General features: G+C 46.0%; 1 protein-coding gene and 1 long non-coding RNA gene across 3 annotated transcripts in view; one reads left to right on the forward strand and one right to left on the reverse strand.

Moving 5' to 3' along the window:
- The window catches only part of LOC307210505, a 349,261-nt gene that overhangs the window by 199,430 nt on the left and 132,530 nt on the right, over nucleotides 1-17,301 (reverse strand). The gene's annotated exons all lie outside the window — the stretch shown is intronic.
- Nucleotides 4,407-13,460, forward strand: LOC307210495 (aquaporin-6-like). 2 transcript variants are annotated; one of them, XR_013836028.1, is made up of 5 exons: nucleotides 4,407-4,942; nucleotides 5,699-5,857; nucleotides 8,220-8,300; nucleotides 9,188-9,449; nucleotides 12,728-13,460. XR_013836028.1 is itself a non-coding variant. In XM_079966432.1 (4 exons), the coding sequence occupies exons 1-4, from the start codon at nucleotides 4,583-4,585 to the stop codon at nucleotides 9,386-9,388; spliced, it is 801 nt and encodes a 266-aa protein (XP_079822558.1). In that variant the 5' UTR covers nucleotides 4,407-4,582; the 3' UTR covers nucleotides 9,389-10,104. The 2 variants fall into 2 exon arrangements, 1 of the variants encoding a protein (XP_079822558.1); XM_079966432.1 differs by lacking the exon at nucleotides 12,728-13,460 and having other exon boundaries at nucleotides 9,188-10,104.

The following is a 17,301-nucleotide window of genomic DNA, read 5'->3' on the forward strand; positions in this document are numbered from 1 at the left end:
AATCCAGCCCGTGGATGGTCCGGGAATCAGCGTTGTTTTTACATGCATAGAATGTGTCCTTTTATTTAAAATGCATCTCTGGGTTATTTGTGGGGCCTGCCTGGTGTTTTGACATGAGTAGAATGAGTGCTTTTATTTAAAATGTATCTCTGGGTTATTTGTGGGGCATAGGAATTCGTTCATCCCCCCCCCCCCCGAAATATAGTCCAGCCCCCCACAAGGTCTGAGGGACAGTGGACCGGCTCCCTGCTGAATAGGTTTGCTGACCCCTGGTCTACACCAAAGATGGAGTACTTGTGGACCTTCAGATGTTAGATTCCTAACCCACATCAGCCCGGCATAGCCTGCAGTCAACAATTTTTGGAATTGCGTCAACCATTCCTTCTTTAGAAGATTGTTTTCATTCTTAAGCAAGCACTAAAGGTATTTCAGCTAGGTGGCCCAACTTTGGTCAAAGTTGGATTTGTTCTGTAACCCCCATTACATCTGGCAAATGAATTTGTGGAATAAATTCAACGTGTAAAACATGTGGAGTTTCAACAATAGTGGCCACCCACCCAGCTTTACAATCTAACCATCAAGTAAGAAGAAGGGCTCTCTTTGTTCAACTCTTGCCAACATTACAGATCTCGACAGCAAAGAATTAGAGGTCAGATGGAAGAGAAAAATATGGGCTATAACGATAATAAACAAAATGAACTATGAACAACATGGTGAGATATAAACCACTTGGAGATGGCAGGAGACATTCCATAGAGGTATTTAGAAAAGGTAAAAGGTAAAGGACCCCTGAGTGGTGAAGTCCAGTCAAAGACGACTATGGGGTTGCAGCACTCATCTCGCTTTCAGGCTGAGGGAGCTGGCGTTTGTCCACAGACAGCTTTCTGGGTCATGCGGCCAGCATGACTAAACCACTTCTGGTGCAATTCAACACTGTGATGGAAACCAGAGCGCACAGAAGCACTGTTTACCTTCCCGACGCAGCAGTACCTATTTATCTAGATAGATAGATAATTTATTACGGTCAAAGACCAGCTCACATAACATAACACAATAAAAACAGCGTTCATAAAGATAAAATATACAATCGGAGCAGATTGCAGCAATAGCTCATGAGTTAAAATTCAGATATATACATACACCCGTACAACTGAGATTTGGGCTACCATAAAAAATTGACCCTGAGGCGCCCCAAAGGGCAACTTCAGCATTTCCCTAGTAAGCTATTTTATTCTAGAGGATGATCTGTGCCTACAAATCTGGGTGCAGAATCTGGCTACCAGCCATCTTGTCGTATAATCTTTGCCTAAGAGGAGAGAATTAAGTTTGTTGTTGTTTTTGTTTAGTCGTTTAGTCGTGTCATGACCCCATGGACCAGAGAACGCCAGGCACTCCTGTCTTCCACTGCCTCCCGCAGTTTGGTCAAACTCATGCTGGTAGCTTCGAGAACACTGTCCAACCATCTCGTCCTCTGTCGTCCCCTTCTCCTTGTGCCCTCAATCCTTCCCAACATCAGGGTCTTTTCCAGGGAGTCTTCTCTTCTCATGAGGTGGCCAAAGTATTGGAGCCTCAGCTTCACGATCTGTCCTTCCAGTGAGCACTCAGAGCTGATTTCCTTCAGAATGGAGAGGTTTGATCTTCTTGCAGTCCATGGGACTCTCAAGAGTCTCCTCCAGCACCATAATTCAAAAGCATCAATTCTTCGGCGATCAGCCTTCTTTATGGTCCAGCTCTCACTTCCATACCATAGAGGTATTTATATCAAGCTAGGCACACAGGGGTCTCCTAACAACTCTTAGCACCTTTAGCAAAACTACAGTTCCCAGAATTCTTGGGGGGGGGGGAGAGCCATGACTGTTTAAAGTGGTATGATAACTGCTTTAAATATATAGTGCATTGCTTTGAGTAAACTCAAAGCAAAAAATTTGCAGAAAAATGGGATGGTTATAAAAGATATGCTCAAAAATACAATAATAGTTTTGACTCCGTGCTAGCATTCGAGTGATAAAGGAACTAAAAGGAGGTGGACAACAATTAAGGATTTTTTATGTTTTCAGAATGTATTGGAAAATTCATATAGAAAAGTTTATTGTTTTATGTACATTTGATTGTAAGATAAAATATATGCAAAGGGACTTGACAGGAAGTCAAAGTCGAAGAAAAAATTTTGTAAGATAAAAGGGGGGGAAATATTTACTTTCATTATTATCATTTTGTGTGTGGGTGTGTGGGTGTCTGCACATATGTGTGTTTTTGTATGGAATGTTTGGGAGGAGATAAGACGGTAAATAACAAATAACAAACTAAATATTGATGTATGTAATTTTTATTTCTTAATTATATTTAGTGGTAGTATGGTTGTATTGTTTTTTGTAACATAAAATCATTTAATAAAAATTATTTTTTTAATAATAATATACCGTATTTTTCGCTCTATAGGATGCACTTTTTCCCCTCCAAAAATGAAGGGGAAATGTGTGTGCATCCTATGGAGCGAATGCAGGCTCCTTGGCTTCATCGACAGCAACGCAAAGCCTCCAAAGCGCAGAGGGAGCGCTCCCTCTGCGCTCTGGAGGCTTCGTGTTGCTTTCGCTGAGGGCTGGAGGGCGAGAAGGGACCCCTTTACTCTCGCTCTCCAGGCTCCAGGGATAGCCGCCTGAAGCCTGCGGAGAGCAGCGTGAGTTCCTGCTGCAGTCCGCAGTCTTCAGGTTCCTTTCGCTAAAGCCAGGAGAACAAGACTCTCCCGGCTTCAGCAGAGAGGGAGAGCTGTGCAGCGCCCCTTCAGCCAAGCAGGAGAAGAAATGGAAGCGGCTCCGTTTCTCCTGCTGCTTCGCTGACGGGGCGCTGAGCAGAGAGGGGGAGAATTTTTTTTCTTGTTCTCCCCCTCTAAAACCCGTCCCATGGTCGGGTGCGTCCTATAGAGCGAAAAATACGCTGTGTGTGTGTGTGTGTGTAGTACCGGTCTGACCTGCTCTTCAGACAGTGTCCAGGGACACAAGATGGCCTCTTCGGCTGACCTGAGTAGACAGGCAGACTCCTCTGTGAAAGAGGTAGCAGCCACGGGTGTCTATTTTTTTGGCCACGGGGCAGGGCAGGGCGACTGCCCCTCTCCCCTCTCACACTGTGCTAATCTCTAGCAAGGGCAGGCTGCCTTGCCAGTAGCAGGTACATCCTTTGCAGCTGTAAAACCTCTTCTTTATGACGCAGCCCACCAGCCATTCAATGACATGGCTGTAATGGCTCTTTTATCAAAACTGGAGATGTGTGTGACCTTCAATATTTATTTCTTTTTATTTTTTAAAAAAACCTTTTTCGAACAGGCGCTGTATCTGTTGTGCTGTCTTCAGTATCGCCAAGCATTTATTTCTGGTGTGTTGAAAGCACCAGGGACGGGGCCACGGAGTGTGTCAGTTGGGAAATGAATCAAGAACTAGAGGATTCTTCACAATGGCGGCTATTTTGACAAGTGTGAGAGAGACAATGTTTGCTTCGCGATTGCTCTGTGCAGCTCTTAATGTTTTCATGGTTTTATATTCCTGTATACTAGCACAGTGATATTTTATGAGACAGCAGCATATAAATCGTTTTATAATTATAAGAAAAACATATATGCTGAGGTGAGATGTGGAGGCTTCCTGGTTCTCATCAACATTCTCTCTCTCTCTCTCTCTCTCTCTCTCTCTCACACACACACACACACACACACACAAAATGATGCTCACACACAGACCTTTCTGTTTAGGCGAGTCTCTCAGCAATCTCCCCTGCTGTTCCCTCTCCAGGAAAAGCTTTCTTTTCTTTATTCCGCAAAAAATTATATCTGCAATAAAACCTCCCTGTGGTTTACAAGGAGAATGAATCATTTAAATTATCAATAAGCGGCAGCTGAAGACAGGGTGTTTAAAACATTAGAAGCGGAACTGAAATCGATAGTCAGCTGAAACGAAATTAAAACCCATGTGAACTTTTTAGCACGTCTGGATTGGCTTTTGCCTGAACGGAAGGATTTTAAATAAATTTTTTATTAATTTCCAAATTTTTTAACATAAACAAAAACAACATAAAAACAAACACAAAAACTCATATTTTCTTAACCTTATTTCCATAACCCTCTTTTCCCGGACTTCCCCATACCTTTCCCTTTTTGCATCCTTAATTTTAAACCATTATTCAGCAACCCTTCTTAACCAATTAAATGTAAGGAAGGATTTTAAGGAGGTGCCGAGTTCAGAAGGTGCCTACTGGCTGTCAATAGGCAGGGAGTTTCCAAGTAGGCACTGCCACCCTAAAAGTTTGATTCCTTACAAGTACAGAATGAAATGTGTTGTGTTGCCTCTCCCTGTGTTTCCAAAGGAGGAGCCAGCAGCCCATAAATTTCCCAACATCTCCATCCCTTCAGGAATGTGGGCGGTGCCATACAGAGAGGTGGGAAAATAAAGGCTGCTGTGATATAAACCTGAAGTTTCCTGGTCCAGCCCAGTATGTTGCAAACACTCGTTTTCTTAGTGCTTGAGCATCAGGAAAGGAATCAAGAGGCGAGGCAGAATCCACACACAGAGCTGTCTTCCAACCTCTTTTCAGGATGTGGAGGGAACTGCGGATGGTGGCTTTTTACCGGGCTGTCTTTGCAGAAATCCTGGCCACAGCCATCTTTGTCTTCTTCGGCCTGGGCTCAGAGTTGAATTGGCCAGAGAAGCCCTCTGTCCTGCAGACTGCCATCACCTTCAACTTGGCCGCAGCCACCGCTGTCCAGATCGCCTGGCATGCCAGCGGATCCCACCTCAACCCAGCAGTGACCTTGGCCTTCCTGCTTGGCTCTCGCATATCGTTGGCGAGGGCAGCCTGCTATATACTTGCCCAGATGGTCGGAGGCATTGTCGGAGCAGCTGTCCTTTACGAGGTGACTCCTGAGGACATCCGAGGAAGTTTAGGCACCAGTACGGTACGTCTGTCTCCGTTTCTGTCTTCTGAATGTTTGCCATCGTCAGGAAAGGCAAGGATCAGGCAAGGCCTATCTAAAACAGCCAGTCTGTACCTGGGATGTTTCTGTTACTCTTTTTTTTTTAAAAAAAATTTCATTAGAAGAATGTCATTCATAAAAAGAGAAGAAAGGTGAGAAAAGGAAGGAAGGAAAAGAAAGAAAGAATATAGTTACATCACCATACCTTAATATACAGATGTGTGTATTTATGGTCCAGCTCTCACTTCCATACATCACTACTGGGAAAACCATAGCTTTAACTATATGGATCTTTGTCAGCAAGGTGATGTCTCTGCTTTTTAAGATGCTGTCTAGGCCTGTCATTGCCCTTCTCCCAAGAAGCAGGCGTCTTTTAATTTCGTGGCTGCTGTCACCATCTGCAGTGATCATGGAGCCCAAGAAAGTAAAATTTCTCACCTCCATTTCTTCCCCTTCTATTTGCCAGGAGGTGATGGGCCCAGTGGCCATGATCTTCGTTTTTTTTTTGATGTTGAGCTTCAAACCATATTTTGCGCTCTCTTCTTTCACCCTCATTAAAAGGTTCTTTAATTCCTCCTCACTTTCTGCCATCAATGTTGTCTCATCTGCATATCTGAGGTTGTTGATATTTCTTCTGGCAATCTTAATTCCATAAATCTAAGAGATTGGCAGCTTTGGTGATGGTATACCGTGGTCCCATGAAAGCTCTTTCACTATTTCCTCTTTCCTCCTCCCCAGGTGAGGGTCAACGTCTCATCCGGACAAGCTGTGTCCATTGAGCTCATTTTGACATTGCAGTTGGTTCTAAGCTATCTTGTGTCCACCGATAGCAGCCAAAACAAAGGTTCTCCAGCTATCATGATCGGTGTCTCCGTTGCCCTGGGACACTTAATTGGGGTAAGTGGAGGACCTGAGGCAGTTTAAAAACTACAGGGGATCTGATGAGCAAAGGAAGAAGTAGCTCTTGCTGATGACCAACTAATCTGTAGAATGCTGGAAGGAGATGCTCAAATTACACAGAGTACTCCTGTCCAATGCAAAATAAAAATCAGAAGGGAAAGTTATGTTTAACTAGGTGCTCATTAAAGAACTGAATGCTCTTTAGAAGCAAGGTGTTAGGTAAAGGTAAAGGGACCCCTGACCATTAGGTCCAGTCGTGGCTGACTCTGGGGTTGCGGCGTTCATCTCGCTTTATTGGCCGAGGGAGCCGGCGTACAGCTTCCGGCTCATGTGGCCGGCAGGACTAAGCCACTTCTGGCAAACCAGAGCAGCGCACGGAAACGCCGTTTACCTTCCCGCTGGAGCGGTACCTATTTATCTACTTGCACTTTGACCTGCTTTTGAACTGCTAGGTTGGCAGGAGCAGGGACCGAGCAACGGGAGCTCACCCCGTCGCGGGGATTCGAACCGCCAACCTTCTGATCGGCAAGTCCTAGGTTCTGTGGTTTAACCCACAGTACCACCCAAGTTTAAATAGGAAACGTGTTAATTTTCTGACAAACCGCCCAGGTTTACTGGAGGGATTGGTTTATACACAGAGGCAGTGGTAAATGGCAATTTTGTTTTGTTGTTTCATTTTATTGGGGGAATAGTGGCAGCAGGCAGGCCCAAGGCATCTTCACACCCACCCCATGGCGCCCGAGTGGCAGTAAGAATGAGCCCCCAAATCCTATGATCATTAGTATTATGGGCCTCCCCGACTGAGAACTTATAGACATAATCTAGATATGGGTTAACTCTCTAATGGGTGAGATCCTGGTGAGCACCTTACGCAAAGAGTGCAGAGAACACCACAGATTGCAGCGTGTGGATCTTCCATACATGTGCAGAACTAATGTGAGCCCATTGATTACAAGAGAAGGGAAGCACAGCAGCAATTCTGCCAGTAGCCTAACCTACTCCATTCTCAGAAGTCAGTCACGAGGTGGGTAACCTACAGAGGGGTCTTCTGATTAGGGCTGGATTTAGTTTTGACGAGGCCCTAAGCTACTGAAGGTAATGGGGCCCTTTATATGTCCAGCTGTCCTTCGTCAACAACAAATTGTCACTGGTTTTTGTGTTGAATATATGCTATATGGTAATTTATGGACCTAACAGGTATCTAAAGCCGTTTGCATAGGTTGCCATGCAACCAGTCCATGCAGAATGTAGGCACCCTGTACAGTGGTACCTCTGGTTGCAAACGGGATCCGTTCCGGAGGCCTGTTCGCAACCTGAAAAGAACGCAACCCGCGTCTGCGCACGTGCGGGTTGCAATTCACTGCTTCTGCGCATGCACGTGACATCATTTTGCACATCTGCGCATGCGTGAGCGGCGAAACCCAGAAGTAACCCTTTCTGGTACTTCCGGGTCGCCGTGGGACGCAACCTGAGAACGCACAACCTGAAGCAAACGTAACATGAGGTATGACTGTATATAGAAAAGAGCAAACCAGTGATATTTTAGGGAGCAGGCTAGCAGGCAGAGCCCATTACTTACATCACAGGACCCTACACAACACAAAACACTGTTGCTGCTTGTAGGTTTTATTTTATTTGTTTTTTATCTTATATTTTGGAAATGTACATCCAGGTTTTTTTCCCTTTACATTTTTTGCGGGCCCCAAGAAAGTGGGGCCCTAAGCTACAGCTTGTTTAGCTTGTACGTAAATCCGGCACTGCTTCTGATGAATCCAGTCCTAATGAGTAAGGGCTCATCCGGACTTCCTATTCTGCCACATTCCTAGGCTCAGGTCCAAGCTTTAAAGTGTTGTGTCCAGCATTTTCCCTTTGAACACCCACTCTTTATCTCTAAATTGGAACAAATGGTAATCCGTGGGGAACCTGAACAGCTGTTTGCTCCGATTTAGCATTAAAGAATGGATTTTCATAGGGGAAAGCGCGGGGGGGGCGACGACAACACAAAAAGAAACACACACCTATGCCTAGAAAGCATAGGGCAAAACGTAATTGTGGATGAGCCCTGACTGTAGGTGACTTGTAGAAATCTGGATCCGGGGATCTGCTATAGCAGGGATGGGGAACCTGTGGCCCTTCAAGTTGTTTGTGAGAATCTAGCTCCCATCAGCCTCACCAATATCTGGAGGGCTGCAGGATCTCCATACCTGAGCTCTTGGCATGTTTGTTTTCTCCAAAATTATTGCAGCTCGAAGTGGTACATCTGTTGCCCTTCACTTAATGGAGATTCAGAGAAGGGGAGAGGATGAACCCTGCAAAATATGCTTGTCCAGACACATCTTTTCCCATTTCTCCTTCCTAGCATTACTACACCACCTGTTCCATGAATCCAGCCAAATCCTTTGGCCGTTCAGTTGTAGTCAGGAATTTTACAAAGCAATGGGTAAGTCGCCTCCTTTCTGACCCTTTTGCCCCTGTTACCTTGAAGCCAGAAGGGAGCGGGGATTGTGTCCATGGGGTGGAGATTCAACCACCACCTGGGATGGCCCAAGGCCTAAAAGAGGCCCCGATTCTCCTCACAGAACCTATATAGGAGAGCCCATATGATATTGAGCGACAGAATAATCTGGCCACAATAAGGAAATTTTATCCATGGTATGATTATTGTCCACCTGGTCATTTGACACTCCGGCACCCTATTTGCAAAATTTAACAATTCCAAAATACAGAGGTGCTTTCACTTTCGCAAGATTGTATATACAGTACTGCCTTTGGCTGTACTTGAGGGTCGATTTCAAAAAATTCCTCTGCAAAAACAGTTAAATGTATGGGATGAATGTGGCCTAATTTCCCTGGATCAGGGCCCCTTCCTTTCATTATGATTCTTTTCTACCCCTATGAAGTGGAAACAAGTGATCTTTTGGGTAAATGAACTGCAGCCTCCTCTAGCCTCCCATCAGCACAAACTTCAAATATATAAAAGGATGTCACATAGAGGAGGGAGAAAGGTTGTTTTCTGCTGCTCCAGAGAAGCGGACACGGAGCAATGGATCCAAACTACAAGAAAGAAGATTCCACCTAAACATTAGGAAGAACTTCCTGACAGTAAGAGCTGTTCGACAGTGGAATTTGCTGCCAAGGAGTGTGGTGGAGTCTCCTTCTTAGGAGGTCTTTAAGCAGAGGCTTGACAACCATATGTCAGAAGTGCTCTGATGGTGTTTCATGCTTGGCAGGGGGTTGGACTCGATGGCCCTTGTGGTCTCTTCCAACTCTTCTATGATTCTATGATTCTATAATTCTATGAACTGTTTCTTCTCTTTGTCCCTGCAGATATTCTGGGTGGGGCCACTGGCTGGTGCAGTCCTGGCCTTTGTGCTTTATTCCTTTGTCCTTCACCACGACCCAAAGACCTTTGCGGAACGACTGGCTATTCTCAGGGGCAGCTATGATGCAGAACCTTCGGAGAAGGAGAAAGACCAGCCGACAGACTCTGTATCTCTGCCCATGCCCAGCCTTGCACATAGACTCTAGACTCCTAGGAGCATGCCATGGAAGAACGTCGACAGCTCCTCCTGTTTTCAGGAAGGACTAAGTGAGAAACCACTCTTCTCTCTCTGGCCACGAGAGGGCTCCAAGCGCCTTTTCTCTCAAATCTGAAGTCAGATTGCATATGCACGGTGCCAAATTTGCAACGACTCTTTTTAGCAAGAGGAACGCCAGACAATAAATAGGAATGGATCTGTGGTGTTGTATGGCCAGCAGGAAGCACTGCATTAACATGCGTATGCAATGCAGGGGAAGGGCAGAGAGGAAGCCAGTTCAGAGGCCCATCGCTTGCGGCGCCCAGTGACTGTGAACGCTGGCAGCTAAGGTAGCAATGATGGTGTTCTCGAGGTTTAAGTCTGCCGTCATCTATGCAAAACCAACTAGACCAGGCTTCCTCAACCTTGGCCCTCCAGATGTTTTTGGCCTACAACTCCCATGATCCCTAGCTAGCAGGACCAGTGGTCAGGGATGATGGGAATTGTCGTCTCAAAACATCTGGAGGGCCGAGGTTGAAAAAGCCTGAACTAGACTGTGAGCAGTAGGGTCTCGACTCGCAGACTTTTCAAGTGTCCCAGGGACAGTCCCAGATTTACAGAAGCTAACCCGGTTTCTGATTTGATCCCAGAATGTCCCACTTTCCCTTAAAGGTAAAGGTAAAGGTACCCCTGCCCGTACGGGCCAGTCTTGACAGACTCTGGGGTTGTGCGCCCATCTCACTTAAGAGGCCAGGGGCCAGCGCTGTCCGGAGACACTTCCGGGTCACGTGGCCAGCGTGACATCGCTGCTCTGGCGAGCCAGAGCCGCACACGGAAACGCCGTTTACCTTCCCGCTGGTCCTAGAACAATAGGATTCAGAATGCAGCAGTCTGATTGGTCCTAGAACAATGCAGCAGTATGATTGGTTGGCAGGAACCACCCAATCATGCTCCAGATAGAAGTGAATCCACAACCTGATTGGCTTACAGTAGAATTCCAGAATTAGCCAATCATGTGCAGCCCATTGTGTAAATAATGTATATAAAGCAGATACTTTGAGGGGACTTTCATTCATTCCTCCTCACCACTATGAGCTGAATAAAGAGCATGAAATCACTTTGTGACTCTGAGTATATTTCAGGTCTTTTGCTAGAACGCATTACTTTAAGAAATGGGATCTCAAGACAATGTTGCTGTTTACATAACAGCAAGACTCACAGCCATTGGGCATTTCAGTTCCTGTTGCATTTCCCCAGAATATTTGGTCTTGGCTGGGCTGGGTTTTGCCTGAGGGTAGATATATTCCTTCTAATATGAGCAAATGTTTTGCTTTGGAATCAAAATGACCAAGGGCTGGAGCAACCCCCATATGAGGAAAGATACAAACTTTTGACGCTTTTCAGTTGAGGGACATGGTGTTGTTGTTGTTTAATCGTTTAGTCGTGTCTAACTCTTCATGACCCCCTGGACCAGAGCACGCCAGGCACTCCTGTCTTCCACTGCCTCCCGCAGTTTGGTCAAACTCATGCTGGTAGCTTCGAGAACACTGTCCAACCATCTCGTCCTCTGTCGTCCCCTTCTCCTTGTGCCCTCCATCTTTCCCAACATCAGGGTCTTTTCCAGGGAGTCTTCTCTTCTCGTGCGGTAGGCAAAGTATTGGAGCCTCAGCTTCAGGATCTGTCCTTCCAGTAAGCACAATGGGCTCATTTCCTTCAGAATGGATAGGTTTGATCTTCTTGCAGTCCATGGGACTCTCAAGAGTCTCCTCCAGCACCATAATTCAAAGGCATCAATTCTTCCGCGATTGGCCTTCTTTATGGTCCAGCTCTCACTTCCATACATCACTACTGGGAAAACCATGGCTTTAACTATACGGACCTTTGTTGGCAAGGTGATGTCTAGGTTTGTCATTGCTTTTCTCCCAAGAAGCAGGCGTCTTTTAATTTCGTGACTGCTGTCACCATCTGCAGTGATCATGGAGCCCAAGAAAGTAAAATCTCTCACTGCCTCCATTTCCTCCCCTTCTATTTGCCAGGGGGTGATGGGCCCAGTGGCCATGATCTTGGTTTTTTTGATGTTGAGCTTCAGACCATATTTTGCGCTCTCCTCTTTCACCCTCAATAAAAGGTTCTTTAATTCCTCCTCACTTTCTGCCATCAAGGTTGTGTCATCTGCATATCTGAGGTTGTTGATATTTCTTCCAGCAATCTTTATTCTAGCTAGGGATTCATCCAGCCCAGCCTTTCGCATGATGAATTCTGCATATAAGTTAAATAAGCAGGGATTATGCAAGGTGTGGGGAAAATGGAGAAAGTGGTTTTCCCTTTGCCTCTTGTAATACTAGAATCAACCCAGCCAATTGGCGGGGTATAAATGATAAAATTATTATTATTATTATTAAGTTCCACATGGACAGTGATACTGGAGACAATACAGCCATCATGACTACTAGGGTTAACTTCCATGAACTGGTCTTATTCTCTTTGAAAAACATCCAAGTTGGTTCTCTTCACGGCATCTTGCAGCAGTAAATTCAGCTTTGTTGTTGTTTAGTCGTTTAGTCGTGTCCGACTCTTCGTGACCCCATGGACCAGAGAACGCCAGGCACTCCTGTCCTCCACTGCCCCCCGCAGCTTGGTCAGACTCATGCTGGTAACCTCGAAAACACTATCCAACCATCTCGTCCTCTGTCGCCCCCTTCTCCTTGTGCCCTCCATCTTTCCCAACAAGTACCGTGTTTAGTGTGTTTTAAGTGCATTTTAAGGGACGCAGGTGGCGCTGTGGGTTAAAGCCTCAGCGCCTAGGGCTTGCCGATCGAAAGGTCAGCGGTTCGAATCCCTGCGGCGGGGTGCACTCCCGCTGCTCGGTCCCAGCGCCTGCCAACCTAGCAGTTCGAAAGCACCTCCGGGTGCAAGTAGATAAATAGGGACCGCTTACCAGCGGGAAGGTAAACGGCATTTCCGTGTGCGGCTCTGACTCGCCAGAGCAGCGATGTCACGCTGGCCACGTGACCCGGAAGTGTCTCCGGACAGCGCTGGCCCCTGGCCTCTTAAGTGAGATGGGCGCACAACCCCAGAGTCTGTCAAGACTGGCCCGTACGGGCAGGGGTACCTTTACCTTTACCTAAGTGCATTTTACAAATCTGACACTAGATGGCGAGCTTATGGCAAATTCAATATATTTTTTAAAACTTTTTTTTAAAAAAAAAAGCATTTTCACACTTTTTTATATGCGTCTGGATTCCACCTTAGTTTAACTGGCCAATGTGTGTGAAGAAGTATGTTATTTTGTTTATTATAAAGGGACTTCATAGAAACTGTATAATAATTTTATTATTTGTATCCCCAGCTGCTCTGGGCTGCTCCATGTTCTTTTCACCACCAGGATATAACAGAGAAAATATGGTTACAAAAGGATACTGGCTCCTTTACCAAAAAGAGAAATCATTCATCTTGATATGATTCAGAGCAGTTTGGAAGAATAAAGACAGCCCTTCCTAAAATCCATATAATCGATGTCAATAAGGGGAAGCATGTTCGCTTTTGAGGCCGACCGAATGCCAGCCTTCATTTCGCGATCCACTTACAATCTCTCGCCCCCCGCTTTGTAGATTTCTCTTTTCTTACAAGGCCAGAGTCCTGTTGAGACAGCTTTTGCATGGAATTGAAATTTCATTTGCCCTATTGACAGCAGGAACGGTCCGGGGGCACGAGGACGTTCCGACTGCAGACAATTTATCTCTGGCTGCAAATTCACCCGCTGTCTTCCCAGCTTAGTTCATGTTACAAAAATGACAGCCCATTTCTTTGGAATGATTAAGAAAATGGACTTTTTTGTCAAGTGGCTAGCACCTCTGCCCTCCCTCCAGCGGCACGTTCCTACAAATTCCTTATGCAATGTGCTGTTGCAATGAAAAATTATTTTTGCTGTTAGTCCGGTTGGTCCAGCTGGGAAGCGTTTTTGCAAAATTATGTCTCTTCTGTGTACTGGCTGTAACCACTCCCAGTCCATGCCTTTGTTTTGTTTCTGTTGATGCTCAAAGGCCAGATACCCTGGGGGGCAGTGTGGTGTAGTGGTTGAGAGCGGTAGACTCGTAATCTTGTAGCACCCTGCTTGTGGTTAACGCTTAGCTGGAATGAAATTTTCAACGCAGCAATAGAGAAATTAAAATAATAATTTATTTGTCAGACAAATAAATATGAGGCACAGTGGTATATGGTTACCAAGCTCTGGCCTGGCCTCCTGCCATTCTGGCCAGCACTTATATTTCCTTAATCCAGCCCCCTTGCTCCTCCTGTGGCTGCCTCTGTCCAATCAGCCTGGTTGAAATTCCTATTGGCTGTTTGCTAGAACCAATCACAAAAGATACACCCATTTCCTCTTGTCCTTTTATGGGAAACAAAAAGCTATATATTCTTCTATCTATAAATGACAAATAAGTAGTAATATATCTTACATGTGTCTCAACAAGGAACCTTAATTACCAGCTCACCTCGCCCTATTGCCCTCCAAAACAGATGGTTAATCTTAAATTTTTATCTTAAACAGATGTCAAGGATCATCATTGAAAGATCTCCTTCCTTTGGAGGTCTCTAAACAAAAGCTTGACAACCATATGTATGCTCTAATGATGTTTCCCCGCCCGGCAGGGGGGCCGGGCTGGTGGCTGATGGCCCCTGTGATCTCCCCCAACTACATGAAATAAGAATCTAGCATGAGGATTTAACATTTCTTAGCTTCTAATTCCTTTGCATATTACATTTAAGCCAATATATTTAATACATAACATAAATAACCTTTTAAAAGGAAAAGAAATCTTAAAAGGATCTCAGTTTAAGAAAGAAACAACATACTCTCTTCCTTTCTGCCAGCTAGATGCTTTTCCATTGCTCTTGACCTTTGAACCTTAGGAAAATATGGCTCAAGTTTAATGGGAGGCACATGGTTTTATTTTACTATTTACCCACTCTTAATTATGTTTTTCTCTGCTTTTTTATCTTCTGTAATATGTAGGGTCAGTGTAACCTTGGCTGTCAGCCTGTAATTCCCTTTTTACGACTTTGAGAATTGTTTTCTGCTATAAATCAGGGGGCCCCCTTGTCTAGGAGGAAAAACATTGCCAAGGTTCTTAGGCAGCTGCTCTTCTGCCTGGCATGAAACATTTGAAGATCTTTAAGCTCATTTTAAAATACAGGCCCTGATCAAGCCTCAATAAAAATGCAGGCTATGATTAGATGCCTCAATCTGGTGAACCGGGTTCGCTTCCCTGCTCCTCCACATGCAGCTGCTGGGTGACCTTGGGCTAGTCACACTTCTCTGAAGTCTCTCAGCCCCACTCACCTCACAGAGTGTTTGTTGTGGGGGAGGAAGGGAAAGGAGAATGCTAGCCGCTTTGAGACTCCTTCGGGTAGTGATAAAGCGGGATATCAAATCCAAACTCTTCTTCTTCACACAGTCTCTAGAAGCCAGCTGAACTCCTCGCACATTCTTGCTGCCCCTCCAGGCCTGCTTTTCCCAATGTGGTACCCTCCAGGTGTCTTTTTTGTAAAAAAAAGACTACAACTCCCATCATCCCTGGCATTCCGCCGCCTTGGCTGTGGCTGATGGGAGTTGTAGTCCAAAACATCGGTGGGGGGGCACCAGGTTGGGGGAGGCTGCTCCAGGGTGCTGGAGAGACTGAGGTTAAGTAAGTGGAAGGCCCCGTCCTCTGCATGAGGAAACAGGGCTTGAAGGCAATTGTGGCGTTGAAAGGGACCACGAGGGTCATCTAGTCCAGCCCCCTGCAATGCAGTAATCATTTGCTCAAGGTGGGACTCAAACCCACGACCCTGAGATTAAGAATCTCATGCTCTACCAGGTCTGATTTGCATTAGGGCCGGATTTAGGTCTGATGAGGCTCTAAGCTACCGAAGGTAATGGGGCCCTTTATATGTCCAGCTGTCCTTTGTCAACAACCAATTGTCGCTGGTTTTTTGTGTTGAATATATGCTACATGGAAATTTATGGACCTAATAGGTATCCTAATTCATAATGGGATCAAAATAAATAAATGATGTATTCCATGAAATCAATTGGTAGGCATAAGACGCATACCCTTAGTCTATGCTGCCTGATCATCCGTCTACAAGCACTCTTTAATATTAGATAACAGGTACAACAGCTTGGCCGACATTCAACTGCACTGCACTGCACTGCAGTCTGCAGCTGCATGCTACATGTTGCCATGCAACCAGTCCATGCAGAATGTAGGCACCCTATACAGTGTTACCTCGGGTTACATACACTTCAGGTTACATACGCTTCAGGTTACAGACTCCGCTAACCCAGAAATAGTGCTTCAGGTTAAGAACTTTGCTTCAGGATGACAACAGAAATCGTGCTCCAGTGGCAGCAGCAGGAGGCCCCATTAGCTAAAGTGGTGCTTCAGGTTAAGAACAGTTTCAGGTTAAGTACGGACCTCCGGAACGAATTAAGTACTTAACCCGAGGTACCACTGTATATAGGTAAAGGTAAAGGTACCCCTGCCCGTACGGGCCAGTCTTGACAGACTCTGGGGTTGTGCACCCATCTCACTCAAGAGGCTGGGGGCCAGCGCTGTCCGGAGACACTTCCGGGTCACATGGCCAGCGTGACATCGCTGCTCTGGCGAGCCAGAGCCGCACACGGAAACGCCGTTTACCTTCCCGCTGGTAAGCGGTCCCTATTTATCTACTTGCACCCGGGGGTGCTTTCGAATTGCTAGGTTGGCAGGCGCTGGGACCGAGCAGCGGGAGCGCACCCCGCCGCAGGGATTCGAACCGCCGACCTTTCGATCGGCAAGTCCTAGGCGCTGAGGCTTTTACCCACAGCGCCACCCGCGTCCCACACCACTGTATATAGAAATGAGCAAACCAGTGATATTTTAGGGAGCAGGCTAGAACTACTTACAGTACATCATAGGAGCTGAAACAACACAAAACACTGTTGCTGTATGTAGATTTTATTTTATTTGTTTTTTATCTTATATTTTGGAAATGTACATCCAGTGTTTTTTTCTTTTAATTTTTTGCCCCCCCCCCCCCATACAGTGGAGCCCTAAGCTATAGCTTGTTTCGCTTATACATAAATCCGGCACTGCCCGGGCTTGTTGTGTGGTGGCCAGATTGATGCTGCTGCTTTTTCTCCATTTATTATTCCTGCTTTATTGTTATTATTGCTATTTAACATTTAGTTTAGCCCTAGCAGTGTGCTAGGCACTGAACAGAAGTAACAGAGTCTCTGCCTCCAAAGTGCTTACAATCTACATTCACTGAAGAACAGAGCCGGAAAGGAGAGACCTGGGGATGTCAAAAGACTAGATGCATCAGTTGACGTTGGAGGGTGCGGTCGAGCTAAGACTTCTCATGTTCCAGGCACATGGAAGGCTATTAAACAAAGGCACCCGTTCAATAAACAAAGGGATGCCAATGCAATACCCTAGGGCTTGGGTAGGCAACCTAAGGCCCGTGGGCTGGATGCAGCCCAATTGCCTTCTCAATCTGGCCCACGGACGCAGTGGCGTAGCGTGGGGGGTGCAGGGGGGGCCGGCCGCACCAGGCGCAACATCTGGGGGTTAGGGTTAGGGGGCGCAAATCCACGGGTTAGGGGGAGCAAATCCACGGGTTAGGGAGCGCAAATTACTTGCCTTGCCCCAGGTGCTGACAACCCACGCTACGCCACTGCACGGACGGTCCAGGAATCAGCGTGTTTTTACATGAGTAGAATGTGTCCTTTTATTTAAAATGCATCTCTGGGTTATTTGTGGGGCATAGGAATTTATTCATTATTCCCCCCCCCCCCAAATATAGTCCGGCCCACCGCATGGTCTGAGGGACGGTGGACCGGCTCACGGCTGAAAAAGGTTGCTGATCTGCAGGTCTGTAAGGGATGGTTTGAGTAAAGTG

Source organism: Podarcis cretensis, assembly GCF_951804945.1.
Source record: "Podarcis cretensis genome assembly, chromosome: 2".
Taxonomy (NCBI): domain Eukaryota; kingdom Metazoa; phylum Chordata; class Lepidosauria; order Squamata; family Lacertidae; genus Podarcis; species Podarcis cretensis.